General features: G+C 48.6%; 1 protein-coding gene across 4 annotated transcripts in view; it reads left to right on the top strand.

Annotated features, from left to right (window-relative positions):
- Window positions 1-25,050, top strand: part of ERBB4 (erb-b2 receptor tyrosine kinase 4) — a 2,687,977-nt gene that overhangs the window by 2,131,662 nt on the left and 531,265 nt on the right. For 2 of the 4 annotated variants that reach the window (XM_069615918.1, XM_069615916.1), the window contains exon 16: window positions 8,348-8,419. In XM_069615918.1, coding sequence (XP_069472019.1) covers window positions 8,348-8,419 — 72 coding nt within the window. Of the gene's footprint in view, window positions 1-8,163; window positions 8,209-8,347; window positions 8,420-25,050 lie in introns of all 4 variants that reach the window. The other 2 variants (XM_069615919.1, XM_069615917.1) reach the window with 1 other exon arrangement.

The raw sequence follows: 25,050 nt of genomic DNA, 5'->3' as shown, positions 1-25,050 counted from the left end.
CAGTCGTAGGATTCCTGCTTGTCACTGAGCCGCATGCAACAACCCTCGCGTACGGCTTCTGCATTAAAGAAACGCTAGTTAACTAAAAGGTGCATCTATATCCTACATCTATATTTCTTGCTGCTAGTATCAAAAGGTATGGACACCTAGTCTTCTTACCTTCCGATGAGCAGAGATGCCACAATGAAAAATCTGTGGATCTCTGTATTGCGGTACTGTACTAGTAAACTACCGGTCATCTTGGAAACCAAGACAAGTGTCTCTGGCGGCCATTTTTGAATGGGAACGGCTAATGGGTGTCTTAAAAGTAAATGCATCTGTATGCCGTGATTGCCACACAGGAATATTAACGACTTCTCAAATTGACCCAGGCCTGGTGTGTGATGCTAAACCAGTCCTTATCATCACATTTAATTGTGGTACTTGTAATGCTGATTTGATAGTCTAAAAATAAAATTCAAAATACTGTTTGCTAAAAGCCAGAAATTGAACATCCCAACCCTTACAAGGGATAAAGATGCTTGTTTTTCTATATGTTTAAAATAAATGCATTAAACAAACATCAGTGGGTTAGTCCTTCGACCCCATAGCAATTGACTGTAGAGATGTTTATAGGCCTTAAAAAGGGACAACTTTGAAGTCCCAGCACTAAGTGTGCACTACACGAAAGAACCTGCACACTAATAATATGCTACACCCAGGCTCTATTATTGAAAAAAACAGCATTTATTATTTATGGAGGGTAGACCAAGAGTTGACGTGTCCTTTAGTGTTCTCATGGCGCTGTCAGTTGTATTCCTGGGTTCTCTGGTAACAGAGAAGTAAGGTGCCTGATATAGTTCACCTTTTACTGGGTAAGGGACCTTGCCCGTGGCACGGTCATTTTTGATGCTTCGTTTAATCTACACATTTCACTGGATTCAATGCAGATAATGTTATGAGACATCCTTCCACACTTCAACCCGTTTTATTTGTTTAAGGTCACTTAAGTGCATGGTATTCAAATGTCATTGTGTGTCCCACTCAATGAAAAAGTGGATGTCCAGCTTAGTGTAACTAGATGACACACGTGATCAGGACACCGCCTTTATTATACTGCACTTTGTTTATCAAACTCATGCATTTTTGCATTGTTTGTCTCAATTTTACTTAAACTCTTGATAGCGGTGATTGGTAAAAGAAAAAGCCGAAGACTGGAAACCGTGTCCTGGTGTCATATTGTCATCTGGTCCCTATAGTCAACCTCTACTGCTCCCAGTGACACACAACTGCCAATATGGTATCACAATCAATGTGTAACACTGTGAGTGGATATACAAAAATGGGCTAAAGCCTTAACAGGAAGCCTGGGGCGGGAGAGCCAGGCTAACAAAAGATGACACATTCACAACTCCTCACAAACATGGTTTAATGCAGCATGGGTGGTGTGAGTGCCTGGCAGTAGGTATGGAAATATGAGAGTGATTTATTTTTTCCTACCAAGGTGAAACTCAGAGTCTGAAGTGGGTTTTAGTTTCCATGGATGTTTGAGGCCTTATTCCCAGTATTTCTCGCTAGTCAAGCAGTAACTTTAAAATGGTGACCCTGCACTCTTCCAGAAGTCAGTATATGTGTTTCAAAGCAGTAGTTTGGTCAGATTTGGTCAAACCAAGGAAAAGTCTGGCTGCATTATCTATGACTATTTGTTTTGCTCTAACATGTGTGTACATCCTGCAGTGACACATTTGAATTCTGACAGGGCTTACACTGATCTTTTTCCTTCAGAGCTTTATCAATCTGCATGAAATAGAGATAGGACTATGGTGCAATGTCTTGGGTGTTTGCCTGTGCCAACTTTTAAAAAATTACACAAATGTGAACATGTGCATGTATTACAAGATGACATGTATTTACAATTGTTAAACAGGTCTTTGGATCAAATGGGAGCCACACGCCTTAATAATTTAAAGATGTGGTTTTTCAAATGATAATGGAATAGAAATGCGTATGACAATTACGCCGGTTATAATTATAAGTGAAGTAGACAATTAATAGAAAATGAATAGTGATTAGCAGATAGCAGTACAGAACAACAATTTTATATAGTATATTTAGATTGTCACAAATTGAAAGAGAGAACCGATGGATATATATGACAGGAGCTCTGAGTATCAACTAAACAAGGTAACCATCAGGAGTCTATTTTTAAATTGCATATGAAAGTACCCATTCTATGTTAACTAGAACATCATTGTTTAACTTCCTTCCAAGATGGCACACGGAAAACTGTAGTTCTTTGTTGATGTCTATCAACTGCATAAACAACATACTGGTCAATTTTCTATGTTTACCAGTAGGCTCATGTTTACATGAATTTCAAGATGGCAGTCGGACAAGTTAGTCCTTTGTTTATGTCCATGCAAACATATGTTAAGATCCAAGATGACAACAGAACATTTGCAAACACACGATCTGGAGCAATGTGATATTCAACCTCACAATTTGAAGGTAAGATAGCACTTCACCATTGCATAGGGGAAGTTAGTTTCCCACAGGTTCTTTTTAAATAGGGCTGCCTTTTTAAAATTACACTATTGTTAGGTGAAGAATTACCAAATACTGTATTATTTATCGTTATAGGGGAAACCCAATAACAATGAACACCACCAAGGATTCTGAACTACAGTGCAGAACAAACCAAGCGTTCACCAAATACTGAATTACATGCTCAATTTCAACAGGAATGCATATTGGAATGGAACTTGAGGTCAGTTCTGAAAAGTTCAGTTTGAGCAATTTCAACTACTGTCATACCAGGCAGTGATGGAAGTATTTTCATGGCACAGCGGGAATTTATTACCAACTGCAATGAAATGTGTAGTTGTTCATGGATAGGAGAATGATTTAAAGGTAAAACCTTGTTTTATAACAGATTGCAATTCCAATTGAATACCACAACAAATACCAACCCAGACCAAGTAATTGGCTATAGTTAGTTCATTATAAACAGAAGAGACTTTAGTTTAGAACAGGAAGTGTTTCCAATGTGGCAATTCCAGAACACATAAAAATTAAGAGATCATCTTCGGGGATTTGGATGAGTCGAAGCATAATTTTGTCAGATGAGATTATGCTCACAGCTATAATTATGATATAACAGCATGCTGTATGGATTAAATACTGCACTTTTAATTATTTCCCATTAACAACAATAGCCAAGACCAAGCAATCACTTTGAGATGCCTTTCACATTCCATGTTGAGGCTATTAGTAGATAGACACAAACATATTAAATATTGTACTGAAAAACAGCAGGTACTTCATAACCATAGAAACACCTGCACAGTCAATGATCTCAAACATGCTAACAGAAGGTTAACTGATACAACATTGATGAACAAAGCGTGCGTGTTTATTGTGTACTCGTTTAATGTTCAATGTAACTAACTAATTTCCACTCCCTGTTTTGTTTCAGAGTTTTGTGTTCAATTTTCTTTCATTTGATTTGATGTATGTTTTGTGTTGCATTATCATTGTGATTATTGACTTCAATTGTGTACTTGGCACAAGAGCATGACTTTAATTAGCTTTGAAGGAGGATTCTAATAAACATATGCAAATGTTTACAATTGTGTAATTTTTAAAGGTTGGTGCAGACCAAAGACCCAAGACATTGTACTGTGTTTCTTTGTTTTTATTATGAGACAAACATAGAAGTGTCTCGATCCTGGTGTGGTTGTGACTTTATACATTTTAATTGGCCTAGCACACTGTATTTTCTCTCTGAGACAGTACAGTTTAATTCAGAGAAGTGGTCAGTTCAGGTCAACCTCATTGGTTGATACATGCAATATGCCTTGAAACAACACTCACATCAAGTATGCCTTGTAGATCAGACATGGCTGACATAGAGGCAGACCAATTCAGGTTAAACCTCACTCACACATTCAATATGCTTGCATGCCACACTTAAATACCAACACCTTGAAGATTGAATCCAGTTGGGTCAGTATCTCCAACATCCGTTTATCCACATACAAGACACTCACACCCAATCCGTCCCTCCACAATTATTACAAAATGGAACCCAGAACATTAACAACTCTTCATCCCAATGGATAACAAAAGAGGACTTTGGTTTACATGGCAAACTAGAACATTACGTGTTCAGCCTAGCTCTGAAATCCCAATAACCGCATTTCTCAAGGCCCCCAAACCACTTCCCACTTGTCAAACCAACCAACTCCCCTTTCAATCTACTAGTACCCGCACACTACAAATAATAACCACAAGACACACCCAGCACCTGAATGACTATCACTATCCCACCAACCACATGAACCTTGGTGGAGCAACTCGGTGCTTACTGCACAGCCTTCTGTATCTTTATCTCTATCCCAGACTGCCTCCTCCATCCACACAATTGGCTCTATCAGTTTCCAAGCACTGCCATCCTGAGTTTTTAATTCTGGGCAAAAAAATACACTAAAATATCATCAACACAAACCACACAGAAACGTACCAGCACCGGTGCTTCCTGGCGTGCACTCATCAACACTACAAGTTTCACACCTGCCTCTTCTTCTTCATCACCATCCTCTTTTTTCAGAACCCTGTGCCAAAAGGCCACACAAAATGGCAGAGGCTGGGAAGGACCGCAGTAATACATACCATTACATTGGGTAGTAGCAACTCTTACTACAGCACTTAGAAAAGGAAGGTAAATGCCACGAAGCAGTAGATATCATTAGCAGCAGGTGTGGGGGGCGCAGCCAATCAGGTTCAGCGGATCGCAGGTTGAAACCTACAATCTCAGACCACATTCCACAGAACCCCGTGGCTGCCTCCCCCAACCTGCAACGCCATCTTCCTTCCCCCTCCTTCCTCCTGTTTATTTTTTTGCTTTCCTATTTTCCAACCCTCTCCCCTGCTCCACTTACCTGAGTGTTGCAGCGGCCTGCCGCCTCACCCCCTCTCAATGTTCCCGGCCACCATTGTGATGGAAGAGAGGCTCCGCATGGAGCCCCGCCTTCCAATCCCATGGCTGCCATGTTAGCAATGGATTTTCATTCATTGAACGGGAGTCGTGCTGCGTCCCGTTCAATTAATGAAAATCCTTTATTTTTTTTTAACACACTGGGTTACCTCTTTAGTAACCCAGGGTGCTAACAGCATTATCAGCCCCTTCCAATAGTTAGTTGGGTAGCAGCACATCTTCTTCTTCATCAAATATGACAATTCTAAGGCAAGAAATGTATCCTCAGGATCCCCTGGGCCGCCTCAAAGCAATTATTGTGATGCTCTATTGCAGTTTTGAGGGTTTTATTTGATACTTAATTAAAGCTGGGTTTCCATATGAGCAATCCCAAGAATAATTGCTTAAAACATATTTCTTTGGGCTGTTTTCTTTTTAACTTGGTCGTTCTGTAGAACCATTAATGTAATCGCAAATGGTAAGGGGCCAAAGCGCCTGGAGGCCTTTACTTCTGCATAGGTCACAAGTGTCAGTGGGGCATTACCCATGTCATAAAATGAGAAATGGGGTGTTTCTGTCGAGTGTCCGGCACAAGGTAAAATCTCCTTGCGAGGAATTCTTCCTACAATTCCAGAAGGCATCATTGCCAAATGGCATTACAACGTTACAGTTGTTAATGCACAAAGTTGTACCCATCTGGCCTGCTTTTGTCTAACATGGAGTAGGTCCAGCATCTTAGGTTGAATGCTTGTGCTTCCGCAGCAGAGCTTATTGCAGAAGCGATGTTGGCCCATGCTCGGGAAATGTTCTGAGGGTCCAGAACTGCGGGATGATTGTGAGAGCTGACAACTTCATTGTGCACCTCAGAGCAACTGTACCTCCATAAATGACCTCCCCTCCTAGACCAGGTTGCCATTCTCAGTGCCATGTGATCATTTATGTGTATAAAAAAAGATCTCACTGTATGCTTTCTGAAAAATATGTGTGTGTTTTATGCATTGCTTTTGTGATATCATGCTTCGAGTTATTACTTGTGTTTAGATGTATTTTTCAGTCCTTTTTAATAGCTGGCCCTGGTTGTGTCTCCCCACTTTCCATCAGTGTTTTTAAATGCACTCATGATTTAGTGCAGTAAGGTGTTTTTGGGCAGATATTTTTCAAGCATTTGTTCTACTGTAGACATTGTTAGGAATAATGTTTACACCCTTGGTCATCCTGGACCAGGTAGGAAGTGTGAGCCAAGTTCATCCGAGGTCAACAGTCTTATTTCCACAAGCACAGCAAAATGGACAATTGGGAGGTCAGCTTTTGAGGGTACTCTGTGCATAAATTCTCTTGATCATAGGCTATCCAAATCTACGATTGTGCTGGACAGGTGTGGCAGAAACCTGCAGGTTAGGAAATTGAATAATGTTGATCTCCTTCCTCTGAACAAAGCCAAAAAAGGACTAAGTATGGTAGACTCTAGCACACCTTTGTGTGTGGTCCATTGATGCACAACAGGGGCCCTTAAGCTGACAAATGGAACAGGTTTTCAGGAATGTAAAATATATCGGATTTGGCTCAGTTGGAGGGATGCACATGGGTCTAATGAATATTCATGTTGGATATGTAACGTTATGTCAACAAGCGTCTGCACTGCACACACAAGTGGTTTTACGGCAACAAAGCCTGTCCATAAAGGTGGCATGTTGTACCCCTGTCCGGGGTCAAGCAGGCCGTGCATGGTCTGTGCAAGGAACGAGGAGAAGAAGTGAGCGAATAGGAGATGAGGGTACCGATGGGCAGAGAAATGGAAAGAGGTCATGGGTTTGCTGAGATGGAATATGGCTGTGGCCTGGGAATGCATGTGAAGTCATTGCTCATCTTTCAGATCTGTTTGCAGACCTCGGGGTCCTAAGGAGTGCATCCCTGCTGCCATCCAATGTGCAGCTGATGCAAGAACGGGCACCCCCAACAATGGGAAGAGGTCTTGCTGGCTTGCTCGGCCTTCTTGGGGCAATTCAGGCAAATGGCATCTCAGGGAACCCTGAAGGGATGTGTACGAGTGAAGGTTATAATGGAACGAGTTTCTGAAAGCTATTCAGAAAGCAAGGCACGTACTTCTCCTACCATGGCGCTTTTGCAAGCACAATCCAAGCACGTTGAACGGACCGCAGGGAGCAGCCAAAGGAGTGTGGGGAATGGTTGGAGCTGTGCGCGTGAATACAGAGCCCACAACCTCAACTGACTTGTTTACATTCATCTGGTTATTTGAATTCCATACCTCCCAACCTGTTCAGGCTCTGAGGGTGGTGAAATCCGAGGTTTTGGTGTGTGGGAGCCCACTGAAGTGCATGGGGACTGGGGGGGAGGGGGTAATAGGGCTTCCTATAAGTGTGGACTATGTACAAGGCGGTTGACACCCACCAAACGTGGCTGATCTGAGATGCCTGCATTGCTTGCCTTGCTAAATTTGGGGACAAATTCACAAGACACCAACAGTACATGCTTGGGAGGCCATCCCACACCCGCAAACACTCAGATATACCATCACATCTGAACTAGGGCGTATCTCTCTGGGAGCTGAGCTTTTCTTAAGAAGGCATTTCTCAAATGCACATGTCCTTCCGTGCATGAAAACGGAGCAAGTGCAACGCCCACGGGCTCTATCCCACTGAGTGCCCACCCCACATGTTCAAGGGCATTGCTTTGCTGGCTTGGCTGCACGTCCCTCAGAAACTCCAAGGTCTCATAACGACATCCTGAACAAGCACAAGGGAAAGCCGCCCCCTGGAATAGTCCGCCTCCGCTGCTGCCACTCAGGCCACGCGAGCTCTCGAAACAAAATGGCGTCCATTGTTCGGTAATCAACGGTTTGGTGGATTAAACAAGAATGGCTTACAGGGGGCAGGTAACTGAGAATGGAGCGTGCACATTCGAAAAACAGCCTCTCCATGCAGGTGGGACACGCTCGGGCCTCCCTCCCGCTGACCGGAGTTCCCGGCAGCTGTTGGAAGGCTTGGTGCAAAGCAATAGTTCGCTCCCGCCATCTGCGGATCAAACAGTTGGGCCTCGCCGGCTCACAGGTTATAATTGGGTAAGCTCTTCTGAGAACTGTAATTAAATGTGTGACACGCAGAGTTATTAATGCAATTCTTTTGTAAGTAACTGGATGTTTTCCCATATTTCTCTTTCTCTTTTTGTCCCTCTCCGCTCCGCTCTCGCAGGTGCATAGGCCCACGCATCCAGGACTGCATCGGCCTGATGGATAGGTACTTGCCTGTTGTGTTGTGCAGCTCGTGCACCCTCCCGCAGCCTCCATGACACCTCTATGTGAAAGCCAGGTTGCATGTGCATGCACGACCCTCTGTGTCTGTCCCGTGACATGTTCTGTTCTGTAATTGCCTGCAGGTGTAAAGGCCCCGCTAGACTTGACTGCATTTATCCGTGGACGTCCGTTGTCACCTTACATCAGCACGCTAGGTAACATCGGCCATGTTTCCATGTTGTGCCTTGACTCCCTTTCTTACTACCTCCTTCCTTCTCCTCCCTTGCTCTCACGCTTCCCGCCTTGAGTCACGTGGCCCATGTGCATTTGGGCTTCCTACATTGTGATCTGCTTATTGCTTTTCCCACACTCATACTGAGTGTGCCTTGTGAAAGCGCTGCAACACCTGGAGTTTTCTTGAAGCAAGGGCAGTAGATCGCCTTGCAAGTGGAACTGAAATAGGAGTGATCCATGTCAACTGCTTGCAAAGCCCTTTTAGGATCCGGAAGATTCAGTCTGGTTGAAGGGTGATGACATGTAAAACAAGCACTGGCGATGCCAACAGTTTGGACTCTTGCGCAGGCATTTGCAAGGCATTTTCCAGGCACGGTCGTAATGGCCATTGATGGTATCAGCTGCAAAATGGGGCGAGTATCTAGGTATCTAATTGCAGTGCCTGGCAAATGCCTAATACTTATACCCAAGGCAAAATAGTTGGCTTTGCCAATGCTTATTTTTAGCAGAACTTCAGTGACAGAGATGCATAGTGCTTATAAATCATGGGGCTGAAGGCAGGCCTTGTTAAGACATTTTAATTACACCAGTAGTGCGTTTGGAACTGCAATTAAGTCATTAACTCTCAGACGAATGCTTTGAAAATACACCTGCAGGTGCTTGAAGCACAACGTTTGATGGTATGGCTTGACAAGGTTATCTCAAAGAGATTTGCAGCAGGATGTGTTTTAGGCAGGAAGTGGGTGGGAATGGCCATAGGTATATGCATGGCCATAGGCAGTCAATGGTTGGGTAAATAGCCAAACAACACTTGCAAGCTTTGTATCCCTCCTCGTATGCCATTTTTCCCTTGCTCTATTTGAATGCAATAAATTTGGCTTATAGGTTGTGCTTTAGCTCCACCTAATAGCCACAACTAATGAGTTGTTGAGTGTTTGCGTGATTTTCTTCAGGAGGCCAGATACTGGGGTGCACTTCTGCAAGATGAACATTTAATCGAATGTTTAAAGGCATAAGACAACTATTGTCGTTTAATCTAGATAACTGCACAGGAAAGGCGAATATCTACATTCAGTACTGTTAGAGCACAGCACATGGTACCTGTTTCACAATTGATATGAATGCACATGATAAGGTGGTAAAGTTGCCAAGATGCACAAGTACAAAATATCCCCAAATGAAATCTGATTTAAAGAGAGAGACACGCAGATCACTGCATTAGTCCGTGTAGTGTTTATGTGGAGTCGACAAATACGGCTGCTCTGGACCCTCCGCGGTGACAGGCATGTTTCCGCAATAGGTGTTTCCACAGCTACGAACATATTGTGTACATTTGGATAGGTCCATTATCTCCTGGTGAAAGGTGCCACATTTGGACCTACACAGAAAGCATCGCACGTGCGGCTGGTATTTGGCTAGACTGCAAGAATTTCCAGTGGGGGCTCATCCGTGGATTGCATTTGCCACCATTTTAATAAAGACAGTAATTGCACATCATCATTAATTATTTTTGCAACATGTATTCTGCTTACATAGGGATCACTAAGTCTGAGCTGTAAGCATCAGATACTTATTGTGTGCTGGAACACGATGACGCTGATACATAATACAGATCTGCTGTTTGTTTAATAATACATGGTGACGAAACATATGGTGTAAAGAGTTAGTGAATAAGACACATTTCCAATTAATAGAGTCGGGTTATAAAGGCATTGTTTATGTAATATTGACTGCATTAACTAAGTGATTTGATAAGAACAGTTTTTCTTCCTTTTTTTAACCTATATTATTTAGTTTATAACAATACAAAGACATATTTTATAACTAGCAAACTTTCAAATATTGTCTTAAACAAACATTTATAACAGTTTTTCTTCTTGTTTTTTTATGTAGCACACGTGTTTTACTTGATTGTTCTTTCGGGGTGATGTTAAAGCAACATCCCGACTCATGTATACGAGTTATAGAATCACTCATTCTCAGTAGCCATGCTCAGGGTGAATAGGTACTGATGTGTAAAGTGCACCAGAGCCTGAGTGTGTAATTGCTCATTGGTGCGGGTGGAGATCAGTGTCTTGGCTTAGGCTGGTTGCCACTGCCAGTCATGTGCTATGCTTTATTTCACTAATTTTAGAGCACTTCAGACTGCATACTGCCAAAAATCGTCACAAACACTTACAAAAAAGCCTGGCCACTTAAATAAGGCTCAAAGGGCCTCATTCCGAGAATGTCGCTGCAGGAATAAATGGTGGTAATGCACTGGTAAATATGTTGCCAATTAATGACTGCTGGATTACCACCATACTTCAACTTTAGTGGTAAATTGAATGATTTTCCTCCAGTAAAATGCTAAAGGTAAATGTTCCCCCTTGCTGTCAAAAAACAACAAAATCCTCAGAATTCCAATGGAGTGCTACAGACTCCGAAACACGGGGACTTACACCACCTACTGCCACTTGTAAGGACGTGGTAAATCAGTGGGACTAAGTGGCAGCAATGGTAATTCTGCTTGGTGGGATTATGGCAGATGTATAACTACCACACTTGCAATAAGGCCCAAAGTGAGGCGTTGGGGAATTCAGCAAGTCCATTAGGAAGGAGCAGGCCTTTGTGGGTAAGTGTGGGAAGCAGTGGGAAGCAGAGCCATCTTTATAGCCTGGCTGTAATAAAGTCAGGTCATATTCTTTAAGAAGTTCATATCTGCTGGCCAGAGATTCTCCAAGCATCGGCTTGGGATCACTGGGAATCTTTGGGAATCTAGAGAATGGCATACGCCTGTCAGTGCAGAATATTCCGGTCTGCTTCTGAGGGGTTAAGAACTAGACACATTGGATGTACAGCGCATGTCTTTTGGGATGGGAGTCTGAGGTAGGACTTCCTGACACATTGGGCAGCCACGGCGATCAGAAGGGTGCAGGCGGAGGTGCATGTGGGAGAGCTTGACGCTGGATGAAGCCACAGCTCTGTTTGTGTAGATGCACTTATTTTTCGCCAGTGATTTCTAGCAACTTGTTGACAATGCGTGTGTGCTAGATGCATGATTCCTTTGATCCATGGGTTCATGTTGATGCTGCATTGCACGTATGTACAAGGCATAAATTGTCCTGAGAGAGCAAAGTGCTCATTGTCCTATGTGACCCATAGGCGGTTGCTGGGTATCTAAAATAACATATGTGATTTGGACTGTAAGTTATTACAGAGAGGTCACAACATTGCGCTGCTGTGACCTCAGTTAAAGTTGGTCGGTGGACCAAAAGGGGTTCATGTCATTTCATTGAGGGATGTTTTGTTTTGCAGGTTTTTTTACCGTGAATTTTTTAATAAAAAAACCCATCAAATTTTTTTACAATTATTTTCGGTGGGGATCCCCAAATCCCCCATTCCCTTTAATTTTTTTATCTAATCACAAACACCCACAACACATATATATATATATATATCATTTTCTAACACTCCTCATAAAAATGAGATGGGTTTTTTCATAAAACAATTTGCGGTAGAAAAAAAACAGCGAAAAAACCTCCCGCGATGAAAGGACGTTGTACCAGCAAAAGGACCCTTTACCTTCAGGGTCACTTATTCCATCTACACACATTTAGCAAATAATCCCAAAACCCTCAATGAGGTCTGGCGCAAGACTCTTGCTTACACACCAAAGTTACAAAGAGCGTGTCTGCAGGAGCGCACTTCCTCGTTCTGTGTGACCCAGACTTGGAACGATACAGTCCATCAGATTGGCTCAACGGAAACATGAGGAAAACATATCACGTGTCCCTATTAAGGCCATTGATGTGTGGGTGTTACCACGGATGAGGCTAATGAGGCACCATGAAGGTCGTTTGGGGGTTACAGAGTACTTTTCAGAACCAGTTAACAGACCAGAACATCAACAAGTGGTTCAAACCTGCATGTTGTCTTCCCTTTGAGGAGCCCTTTATTGAAACGTGGTGTTGAAATTGTCTAACTGAATGCCTAATGGGAAGGTACTTTCTCAGGAGAAAACCTATAATTGCCATGTTACCAAAGGTCACTGTAAGACAGGTGCTGGATGAAACTGCACAGATGCTTTTGTAAAGGTTTGACATCTCATTAAAACGGCCTTTTATTCGGCCTACTGCTGAACGGAAGGGGCTTTTTTACCTTTGTTGTTGGTTTGCGTCTTTGTTTGAGAGTGCCCAGCAGCTACGAGACTTTTTGCAGATGACAGCTTGAATCTACTGAGCATTTTCCACTTTTTATACAGCTGTGTTTACTGAGAGAGTAGCCACACGTTGGCTGGACACACGCCTGTCCATTGCCACCACTCTTCACTGGGTGTCAGGCGGCAGTGTAACTGGAGGTGACCCACATCTGCAGTAGCTTGCCGGTGTGTGTGTCTCTGCTTTGCTAGAATGTGACTAGGAGTCAGGGTCCAGTGATGACCTGCCAACATACTGAGCATAGGGCCAGGGATCGCCCTCTGCGTGTAGCTATCTTCCTATGACGAGGCAACCCTTCTCCCACGTACTCGTCTTGCTCTGTCCCTCCCATTGATGATATAGGAAGCCTTCTGGACCATCAGGTGTCACAGTACCCAAGTGAAACAGCATGGTTTGGCTAATACCACCCTGTGAACGCCATCCTGTTGGAGCTGTATTAAGAACCATGAGCCTACCAACCTCCCATCTATAGAATGACCTGCCTTGTAGAATACCCATCATCACATCACATTCTTTGAAACTCATTAAGGAGAGCTTCTTTCCCCTTGGCCATAGCCTAAATCATGCCCTTGCAGGACCCATCCACATCTTAATGGGCACTTTGTAGGGAGGAAAGCCCTGTTGTCTGGACATTGTCTACCTGGTGACAGTGCAGTGTGACGTGGTGCCCGGTGCTATCTCATCACCCCCTGAAGCCCTTCTTGTGTATCACAGCTCTCTGAAGGACTGGAGAGCTATACATGTGCCCTATGTGACTTCGACCCTTAGTCTCAGTCTCAAAACAATGAACAATGTTTGTCTGCTTGGCTCAGGTTTTGTAGTATTCACACAACATCTTCCATTAACATTGGGGTCACATTAGTGAATGTCTGGCTTTGCCATTGATCACCTTGTGGACATCCTTAGCCTCTGAACTATGAACTCAATGTGCACAATATCCACGTGGCACACACTGTGAGGGGCCATGACTTCCTTGTGAATTCTTTCTAAAATGGAGACCATTCTGAGACTTACCGCTGGCTAAGTTATACACTGGGAAGAACTTCTCCAACATTACTGCTTGCGCCGAATGCAAGTCTGATATAACCCTCTACTTTGTGTTCTAAACCTATTTTTAAAGCTGATGTCTGTTCTTAATTGAGGATTTAATGAACAATGATTGCATTATATATTTTTTTGTGCATCAAAGGTTATATTTTAATTGTGCATTGATCCCATTGGAAGCCATCACCAGCTATTTACTTTCCCCAATGCCACAATGACCTCTTGTGATGTCACTGCAGAGGGCTATGGAATTCATAATCAACTGCTGTGACATCATGGCAGAGAATGTGCTATTGTCATTGGCTCTCATGGGCATGCTGAGACCCCGTTGAAGGGGCTATGATTGGCTGGCAGGGGTAACTGTATTGTGTATGCTTTCTTGTGTTCCCTCGAGCCTGAACTGAACATGCCCTGCAATGCTTGTCAATGAGGACAGCTCAGGTTGTGAGAGGGCATCACTGGTGGCCTATACACAGCGTATGATTGCAGATGGGCAGCTTTCAACTACAGGGTTCACGCCACCTCTGGGTTCCAGGTGACTTCCTAGGCAACTCATCGCTTCACTCTGATTGTCTATCAGATGTCACTCAAGCTCTTTGGTAGAATATGGCGCAATGGTTGATAGCTATTCATCTATAATTATATCTATAATAACCTACTCAGACCCTATATATGTATTGTGTTCACATCACTGGGCTGTTTTGCGCTCTGAGCCCATCCACCTTCTATATAGTGTTGATCTTCGCTACCAACACGTGAGCCACATTTCCTTGCATGGCTCCTTGATGGACTATGGACTACGGGTTGTCTATGGGGTCTACTCGGGACCTTAAAGACCACTTATGGGGCTTCTGCAAATCTTCTTGGAGCATACTGCCCACCTAATCTATGGTAACCCTCCCTTCCACACACAACCCCTCCCGAAAAGGAATACTTACGACACGCTTTCATCATATATGACAAGTGAGGCGAAGCCCATGCCATGTGTAACACGTGTTTCCGTTTAAACATGAATGTTCACAGTGTTAAGACTTGGGATGTATTGGCCTGTCATTTACATGTCAGAACATGGCATTCTTGTTTTCATTTGTATAACTCTGAGAATAGAAATTCTGTAATTCCTTAGCCAGGCAGCTGAAAACGTGCATGTGCTACTTATGAAAGTGACGGAGAGAGTCAAATACCCAATTCCAAGGCTTTCAGTAGAAACACATGTATCAAGTGACCAATTGCAGTGGCCACCGACACGCGTGTGCCCCCTTGCCTGCGTTACTGTACTTGTTTGCATAGAGGGCGTTGGTAGTTCAGCACAGGCGGTGATAATGTCGAGCTGCATAAGGGTTCCGCATAGAGGCTGCGCTGACGGGATAACGAAGCTGCTTCAGCTCAGTGCTGGCTGATTTAACCAGCATAGCAGCCGTAATACACCTTGGCCCAGTGCCACCAAAAGCTGGCACCAGCGCTACGCGGCTGAATAAAGTCTCTGCGTTTATGCACTGAGTGAAAAATTGAGCATATTGTCCAACATGTGGCACCCAAGATGTGGCACTAAATATAATATTTGACAAGCAGCATATAATTAGGTTTGAAGATCCTTAAACACCACTGCAAATGGGCCGCGTGCACTGTGCCACACTGCACGCTATCCCTCTTCCATCACCCCAGTGCCAGTTCTGTGGGATTGACCTGCTTATCAAGTGCCTTGTCCTGTGGTCAGTCACCCCGAGGCCTCCACGTTCACTTCACAGTGTAAAGGGCCTCATTACCAGTTCACAATGAACCCTGAGGAATTACTGCCAAACTTCTATACCGTTACCGCCCATTGGTCTGCTGGATTTACTGTCAGATTAAAAGTGGGGTAACAGTGGTGTTAGTCCGCATTCATGGGATTTCGAGGTATTATCACTTGTGGTCGTTCTGTCCGCAGTAATTTCTGAAGAGGAGAAGATGCCGAAAGCACTGGGCTGGTGGTATGTCCTCCAATTTACCACTAATCTTATAATGTGGCTCTTCAGGAAAGAGGCAGCAAAGTGGAGGTAATGGAGTTACTGCCGCTTTGTCAGGAATAACCATATGTGCTGTTGGTCGGTGCGGCAGGGTTGGATCAATTCGGAGCGAGGACTTCCTAGTAACATGACAGCAATATGAGCCCTTCTCATTGAAGTCAACCTCTCCAAAATGGCATTTGGGAGCGGCCGTCAACGTATTTTCACTTCTAGGTCAGAGTAGGTAGTGGAGTGGAGACGTTGAGTGAATATCTGGATGCTGCCGTACACATCTGGCGCATCGCGCCGCTGCAGGTACTCGTTGTTTATTAGTTGCTCTTCAGTCTTGTGGTCTCTCCTGCCTCTACGCGGCCACTTCTTGAGTCCCTTCTCCAGTTTCTCTATTGAGTCGGCTATCCTTTTTTTCCACTTCCCTTACACACCATTGTTCATCCTTTGTATCCCGCTGACTGAGACACCTGTAAACATTACTATTGAAGAATCTTATATTTTTGAGTTGTAGTTATTGACACCTCCTCATTAAAATTATATGAATCTTAATTAGACTGTAAGTACCATATATCTGTGAACCCCTCTGTACCTCCAACCTTCCTAGGGGGAACAACCACCTATTGCAATTAAGCATCAGATCACCATCTTCCAAAGAGCACGCTATGTACCTCATTGCCAGGTTCGCGGAAAAGGATACAAAATAGGCGGTAATTGATGCATTGCCATTTTTTATCATTCTACTGAATTATTGATTTAGAGGAAAATTGGAAAACATATATTACAATAATGCTGTAGGTTTCACCACCTTAGACCCACTTATCCCTACCAACTACCGACCCATCACTACGGTCCCATTCTTACTCAAAATTCTAGATAAAGCCGCATACATGCAAATTCAAAAACACCTTGAACAGTTTAATCTCCTGGGTAATAGACAATCTGGCTTCCACCCGCTACACAGAACAGAAACAGCCCTTATTGATTTAAAGACTCAAATTGCGAGCTGAGGGACAAAGGGAAATCAGTACTTCTGGTCCTTCTTGATCTTTCAGTCACGTTTGACCTGGTCAACCACAATGTCCTCTGCCAACACCTTGACTCTCCTGCCCACTTCTCACTGGAAGCTATTAAATGGATTAGGTCCTTCCTTAGCGAGAGAACAATGAGAGTCTTCTCTCCCTCGGCAGCGGCTGACCCTACCCCCATTCTCTGCGGGGTCCCTCACAGATCCTGTGTCTCACCAACTCTCTACAACATCTTCACCAAACCTCTGTTTGATAATCTGGACAATATGGGTGTCACCTACACTAACTACGCAGATGACACCCAGATTCTCCTCCCGCTTCCTGGGGATCACAGTAAAGACACGGGGTTGGTGAACAAAGTATATCTTATCATCCAAGCATGGATGGCCACCCACGGCCTTTGCTTGAACAATGATAAAACTGAGTTGATAATTCTGGGTTCACAAGCTAATATCAAAAAACTAGGGCAGGAATTCTCCTCTTTCAACATTGATGGGAATACCATTAAAGTCTCCAAAGAGGTAAAAACCCTCGGTTTCTACCTAGATTCTACACTGTCTTTCGATAAACAGATCAAATCACTGACCTCCGCAGCAGCCTACACGTGTAAGCTTCTTAGAGCGGGAAAGCCATTCCTCTCTGACGAGAGCTGCTTGATCCTGGCTAGAGCTTTAATACTTTCCAGAATTGACTACTGCAGTGCTCTCTACAGTGGTGCTAATAAAACTACTATTCACAAGCTCCAAACCCTACAAAATAATGCCTTAAGAGCAGCCTTAGGCATAAACAAAAGAACCCACATTTCCCCCCTTAGACGACACCATAAATGGTTATCCACAGATAACAAAATGCAGCTGAAGTTGTTATCTCTGACACACAAAGCCCTCAACAACATGGCACCCACGTACCTGATTGCCAAACTCCAGAGAAGAATCACTCATAGGCCTACTAGAACAGGCAATGCTAATTGTCTGACCATACCCAAATACAAACTTACCACCATTTGTGGTAATAGCTTCCCTGTAAAGGCTGCCAAATGTTGGAACTCACTGCCTCACGACCTGAGAGCTGCCCAACACTACTGTCCTTTCAGAAAAAATGTTATACAACATATAATCACTACAGACCCCTAGCTGTGACCTGTAAGACTATGAGGCCGATTCATGGAATAATTAGCGCGGCGCAAGTGGGCAAAAACGTGCGAATCGCAGTGGAATAGCGAAAATCGCAGTGAACGTGCGAAAATCGCACGAAAAGCAGCGCACGTCGATTCATGGAAGGCCGTGCGCGAGAAAACCAGCGGATGTGCGAAAAAAAAGTGCGCGGCGCACGTTGGCGCACAGGCCATCTAACAGCGTGCGCCAGGTCACAGCGAAAATCGCACAGGCCACAGCGAAATTCGCACATAGCGCGGCGCACGCAATAAAAGTAGGCGGAACACGGGCGTAACACTCGGAATGGGGAACAACTTGCCAAAACGTGGGCGTCACGGGGGAAGTACAGGGCACAAGTGCGCGGAACGCCCACACGCTCGCCTACAACACGTATTCATGGAATAGAATAGGGGAAAAAAGCGCACGCTCAAACCAGCGCACAGGCACAAACACGACCGCCACAAGAAAGGAGGCGGTAGCGTCTCTGCGGCTGTAAGAAATGTGCGCCAAAAGGTGCGCCAACAAATAGCACCTATATACTGCCATGATGAATGTCCCATACTGTGGCCCTCCAGGAAAAATGACGTGCAAAGGGGTACCCACAAACACGGACACCCGCTGACAAAAAATACGTGTGCATGTATACCGGGGTGCGCGGGAAGTGTCACACGCGATTTGCAGGGTACGTGCATCACAGGGGTTCGCGTGAAGTTATTCACACGATCGGGCCTGGGGGAGCGGGCTACGTGTATTACAGGGGTTCGCGTGAAGTTCCTCACGCGATCGGGCCTGGGGGAGCGGGCTACGTGTATTACAGGGGTTCGCGTGAAGTTCCTCACGCGATCGGGCCTGGGGGAGCGGGCTACGTGTATTACAGGGGTTCGCGTGAAGTTCCTCACGCGATCGGGCCTGGGGGAGCGGGCTACGTGTATTTCAGGGGTTCGCGTGAAGTTCCACACGCGATCGGGCCTGGGGGAGCGGGCTACGTGTATTACAGGGGTTCGCGTGAAGTTCCACACGCGATCGGGCCTGGGGGAGCGGGCTACGTGTATTACAGGGGTTCGCGTGAAGTTCCTCACGCGATCGGGCCTGGGGGAGAGTGCTACGTGTATTTCAGGGGTTCGCGTGAAGTTTCACACGCGAATAGCCTGGGCGCGTGAATTTGAGGGGTGCGCGGGAAGTTCTACACGCGATCGGGCCTGGGGGAGCGGGCTACGTGTATTACAGGGGTTCGCGTGAAGTTCCTCACGCGATCGGGCCTGGGGGAGCGGGCTACGTGTATTTCAGGGGTTCGCGTGAAGTTTCACACGCGAATAGCCTGGGCGCGTGAATTTGAGGGGTGCGCGGGAAGTTCCTCACGCGATCGGGCCTGGGGGAGCGGGCTACATGTATTACAGGGGTTCGCGGGAAGTTCCACACGCGAATAGCCTGGGCGCGTGTATTTCAGGGGTTCGCGGGAAGTTCCACACGCGAATAGCCTGGGCGCGTGTATTTCAGGGGTGCGCGGGAAGTTCCACACGCGAATAGGCTGGGCGCGTGTATTTCAGGGGTGCGCGGGAAGTTCCACACGCGAATAGGCTGGGCGCGTGTATTTCAGGGGTTCGCGGGAAGTTCCACACGCGAATAGCCTGGGCGCGTGAATTTGAGGAGTGCGCGGGAAGTTCCACATGCGAATAGCCTGGGCGCGTGTATTTCAGGGGTGCGCGGGGAGTTCCACACGCGAATAGCCTGGGCCCGTGTATTTCAGGGGTGCGCGGGAAGTTCCACACGCGAATAGCCTGGGCGCGTGTATTTCAGGGGTGCGCGGGAAGTTTTACACGCGAATAGCCTGGGCGCGTGTATTTCAGGGGTGCGCAGGAAGTTTTACACACGAATAGCCTGGGCGCGTGTATTTCAGGGGTGCGCGGGAAGTTTTACACGCGAATAGCCTGGGCGCGTGTATTACAGGGGTGCGCGGGAAGTTTTACACGCGATTTCTGCACGGTACGTGTATTTCAGGGGTGCCGGGGAGTCCCACATGTGATTTGACAGTGTGGGTCCTCCCAGGTGTACCCTGTACACCCTCCACGGCCCCTGCAGGCAGCCCACACCACAGGGGACTACCCTGCATCCCTGGTCATGTCCCGCAGGCAGCCCACCCAACATGGGCATGCCCCCCAGCAAAGGCACATGTCTCCTTGAACACCAACACATGTCCCCTTGCACCCCCACCCCCCAGCACTGTGGGGCACATGCCAGCAGTCCCCCACCCATGTCCAACTCATGTCCCCCACCACCCCCACCCCCCAGCACTGTGGGGCACCTGCCAGTAGGCCTCCACCCATGTCCAACTCATGTCTCCCACCACCCCCACCCCCCAGCCACCAGGGTCACCCTCCACCAGGGCCCCACTCATGTCTCCCACCACCCCCACCCCCCAGCACTGTGGGGCACCTGCCAGCAGGCCCCCACCCATGTCCAACTCATGTCTCCCACCACCCCCACCCCCCAGCACTGTGGGGCACCTGCCAGCAGGCCCCCACCCATGTCCAACTCATGTCTCCCACCACCCCCACCCCCCAGCACTGTGGGGCACCTGCCAGCAGGCCCCCACCCATGTCCAACTCATGTCTCCCACCACCCCCACCCCCCAGCACTGTGGGGCACCTGCCAGCAGGCCCCCACCCATGTCCAACTCATGTCTCCCACCACCCCCACCCCCCAGCCACCAGGGTCACCCTCCACCAGGGCCCCACTCATGTCTCCCACCACCCCCACCCCCCAGCAGTGCAGGGTCACCCTCCACCAGGGCCCCACTCATGTCTCCCACCACCCCCACCCCGCAGCACTGTGGGGCACCTGCCAGCAGGCCCCCACCCATGTCCAACTCATGTCTCCCACCACCCCCACCCCCCAGCCACCAGGGTCACCCTCCACCAGGGCCCCACTCATGTCTCCCACCACCCCCACCCCCCAGCACTGTGGGGCACCTGCCATCAGGCCCCCACCCATGTCCAACTCATGTCTCCCACCACCCCCACCCCCCAGCACTGTGGGGCACCTGCCAGCAGTCCCCCACCCATGTCCAACTCATGTCCCCCACCACCCCCACCCCCCAGCACTGTGGGGCACCTGCCAGTAGGCCCCCACCCATGTCCAACTCATGTCTCCCACCACCCCCACCCCCCAGCACTGTGGGGCACCTGCCAGCAGGCCCCCACCCATGTCCAACTCATGTCTCCCACCACCCCCACCCCCCAGCCACCAGGGTCACCCTCCACCAGGGCCCCACTCATGTCTCCCACCACCCCCACCCCCCAGCACTGTGCGGCACCTGCCAGCAGGCCCCCACCCATGTCCAACTCATGTCTCCCACCACCCCCACCCCCCAGCACTGTGGGGCACCTGCCAGCAGTCCCCCACCCATGTCCAACTCATGTCCCCCACCACCCCCACCCCCCAGCACTGTGGGGCACCTGCCAGTAGGCCCACACCCATGTCCAACTCATGTCTCCCACCACCCCCACCCCCCAGCCACCAGGGTCACCCTCCACCAGGGCCCCACTCATGTCTCCCACCACCCCCACCCCCCAGCACTGTGGGGCACCTGCCAGCAGGCCCCCACCCATGTCCAACTCATGTCTCCCACCACCCCCACCCCCCAGCACTGTGGGGCACCTGCCAGTAGGCCCCCACCCATGTCCAACTCATGTCTCCCACCACCCCCACCCCCCAGCACTGTGGGGCACCTGCCAGCAGGCCCCCACCCATGTCCAACTCATGTCTCCCACCACCCCCACCCCCCAGCCACCAGGGTCACCCTCCACCAGGGCCCCACTCATGTCTCCCACCACCCCCACCCCCCAGCACTGTGGGGCACCTGCCAGCAGGCCCCCACCCATGTCCAACTCATGTCTCCCACCACCCCCACCCCCCAGCACTGTGGGGCACCTGCCAGCAGTCCCCCACCCATGTCCAACTCATGTCCCCCACCACCCCCACCCCCCAGCACTGTGGGGCACCTGCCAGTAGGCCCACACCCATGTCCAACTCATGTCTCCCACCACCCCCACCCCCCAGCACTGTGGGGCACCTGCCAGCAGGCCCCCACCCATGTCCAACTCATGTCTCCCACCACCCCCACCCCCCAGCCACCAGGGTCACCCTCCACCAGGGACCCACTCATGTCTACCACCACCCCCACCCCCCAGCCACCAGGGTCACCCTCCACCAGGCCCCCACTCATGTCTCCCATCACCCCCACACCCCAGCAGTGCAGGGTCACCCTCCACCAGGCCCCCACTCATGTCTCCCACCACCCCCACCCCCCAGCAGTGCAGGCTCAACCTCCACCAGGCCCCCACTCATGTCCCCCTGCACCCCCACCCCCCTGCCACCATGTGCAGCCCCCACCAGGTCCTCACAATCCCCAATCATGTGCGTAATGGTCATCCTCCACAGCCAAAAAGACCTACCAAGTAACCCATTCACCCACATGGAAATGGAAATCACATGTTACACCCCCAATGTACATGAAGCAAATGAACCCATGTCCGTCACACACATATTTTCAAATTGAATGGGAAAACACACAACATGACATGCATGAAACCAATGAGATGAAACCACACAGTGAACAATGGAAAAAAAAATGTATTGAAAAAAATACAAATGCCAAAGAAAGAAAACTAACTACAATGTAAATGTGAAAAAATAAGCTGCATGTCCGCATAAAAACACAAAACTAGAAAATCAAATCAAAAAAATTATGTCCAAAGTGAAATGTAAAAACTCTCCATGCAACAAAGAACTATGTACAAAAATAACAAGGGTCCATCATCACAACTGAACTAAGGAAACCTCCTAAAAAACCTACCTAAATATCAACTATATACAAAAAGTGGAGCAGTGTCCGTCGACTCCAAATAATAATAAGAACGAAAGGAAACCTAAAACTAAAGAACTATATACAAAGGCGGCGGGCAAGTCCAGCGGCTCACTCTGTGGTGTTCCGGGCCAGGGCATCATCGAACTCCTGTTCGATGTCCCGGAGGCGGTCCAGTTCCATGGCCCCGAGGGTCCGCAGGGACGACGCCGTGTCCTCCTCCAACCCCCTGCGGATTGCCTCGAGGCACTCGGCCCGCCTCAGGGCCCTCCGCATGGAGTTCTCCGCCCTGACCATTGTGAGCCGCGCCTCTTCCGCCCGCCGCCGCTCCGCACCTATGGCGTGGCCCAACCGCTGCCACACGGAAGACACTCTCTGTCCTGGGTCCTCCTGCCCTCCGGCCGATGCCTGCCCCTCCGATGTCGAAGGCCCCGAGCCTTCATGGCTCCCACCATCTTGCTGCTGCTGCTGCTCTGCCTCTGCCCGTGCACTGCCTCCTGCTGCCTGCACATCCTCCGCCGGCTGGGGTGCACCTGTTGATGTGGCCACCCCTGCTGGACGTCCGACTCCCGACTGTGGCAGGGATGCCTCCTCCACCAGCCTGGCCGCACTGTCAGAGGCAGCTCCACAGGGCACCCAGGTGACTGATGGGTGGGAAGATGGCACAGAGGACGACTGGCGCGTAGGGGGTCCAGTTGAGGAGGGGGTCGGAGCAAGCCCCATCAGACAGCGGAATCCGGCCTGGGTGACCTGTCCCAGCAGGCTGACGTGGTCAACGAGCCATTCGAGATGACGTGCAGTCTCTCCATGAAAAGACTGCAGGTCACCTCGCATGGCCCGTTGACGCAACGCCACGCCAGCCAGGACAGGCTCAACCCGGTCCTGGATGGCCACGTCCGCAGGCAGAGGAAGGCCAGTTGACGTCAGCTCATCCCCTGCCTGAAAACGGGTCTGGACGTAGGCATCCCTGCTGGTGCAAGATGATGCAGGGACAGGATCGGGGACAGGATTGCACACAGGCACCTCCGCGGCCGCCTGTGCTGCCTCCTGTCCCTGGTCCTGGACTGCACCACTAGCACCAGTGGGATCCCCACCTCCAGACCCCGTCTCTGGTGCTTGCGCGGCCCCCTCCTCCACCAAACCCCCCACCAACCTGGATGACTCTGTGCCATCTTCCCCTGTTGGGCCCTGTGGGGTCCCAGCTGCCCCTTCTGCTGCCGAGGAGTCCAACTGCAACCTCCGCCTCTTGGACCTCCCCCCGGCAGCTGCGGCCTGGGACGCGGCACCGGACTCCTCACTCCCCGACGAGATGACAACACGGGAGGGGAGCCGGGCCTTGCATCTCCGGCTGGCGGTCGGATCCCCGCCGCTGTGCTCCACAGCACCTTCTCCGCCCTCTTCATCAGTTGACGCTGCAGACAGGGAGAAACAAAACACAGGCATCAGGGCACTGTACAATGGACACATACACGCATGACAGTTGCACATGAGTGGCATTGGCAAACCTCAGACATGTCATCACAATCCCCAACACACATGTCATTGCAACTGGCACACATGAGCCATACCACAGCCATATCGCAACTGCCACCACCATCCCTACACATACAACAGCATCAGCAGCCAAAGGGGAGCCATACATCACATGCAACACAGGAAGTGCACCACACATGTACACACACCACCACACTTGCATGCATGTCTACACCTCTGCCAAGTGTCGCACTGTTCAGACGGGCATCCATGTCACATCTGCCAATCAGGCTTCCACATACCGCTGTCACATGCATCCATGTAGCATCACTGTTGCACCTTTGACAAATACACACACATGCACATGTACACAGTGCTCATACATGCAGCCGAAAACAACATACATGCCTGACATCACGGACATGTCTACTTACATACACATTCATCCAAACATGTGTGCACGCACAACTGCATTTGCCATGCAAGCCCACACACACAAGCACCATCCATGTCTCACACATTACAGCCCTCGCATGTGTCAGCCCCACGGCCCTGTACACCCCCACCCATACTCCACCCCATACAAACAGATGTGCAACCGGCACAATGGGGAATGATCACCACACGCCCTGCTCACAACCAGGATGCATGTACACTCACCGCTCGACTCCAGACGGCTCTGCTTCTCTAGGACCTGGACGTGGAGCGCTGGGGATATGCGTTCCAGGACCCCCATCTGTTCTTCCGACAAGTGGCCCCGGCGCCCCTTGGCATCCGCTGCCTTCAAGAGGCGCCGGGCCTTGTTCAGGGTCCTGGACCTGAAGTCCTCCCAGCGCTTCCTGACATGTTGTAAGTC

This window comes from Ambystoma mexicanum, chromosome 9, assembly GCF_040938575.1.
Source record: "Ambystoma mexicanum isolate Mex_15411 chromosome 9, UKY_AmexF1_1, whole genome shotgun sequence".
NCBI lineage: Eukaryota > Metazoa > Chordata > Amphibia > Caudata > Ambystomatidae > Ambystoma > Ambystoma mexicanum.
This window is presented reverse-complemented; position numbering and strand designations above follow the sequence as displayed.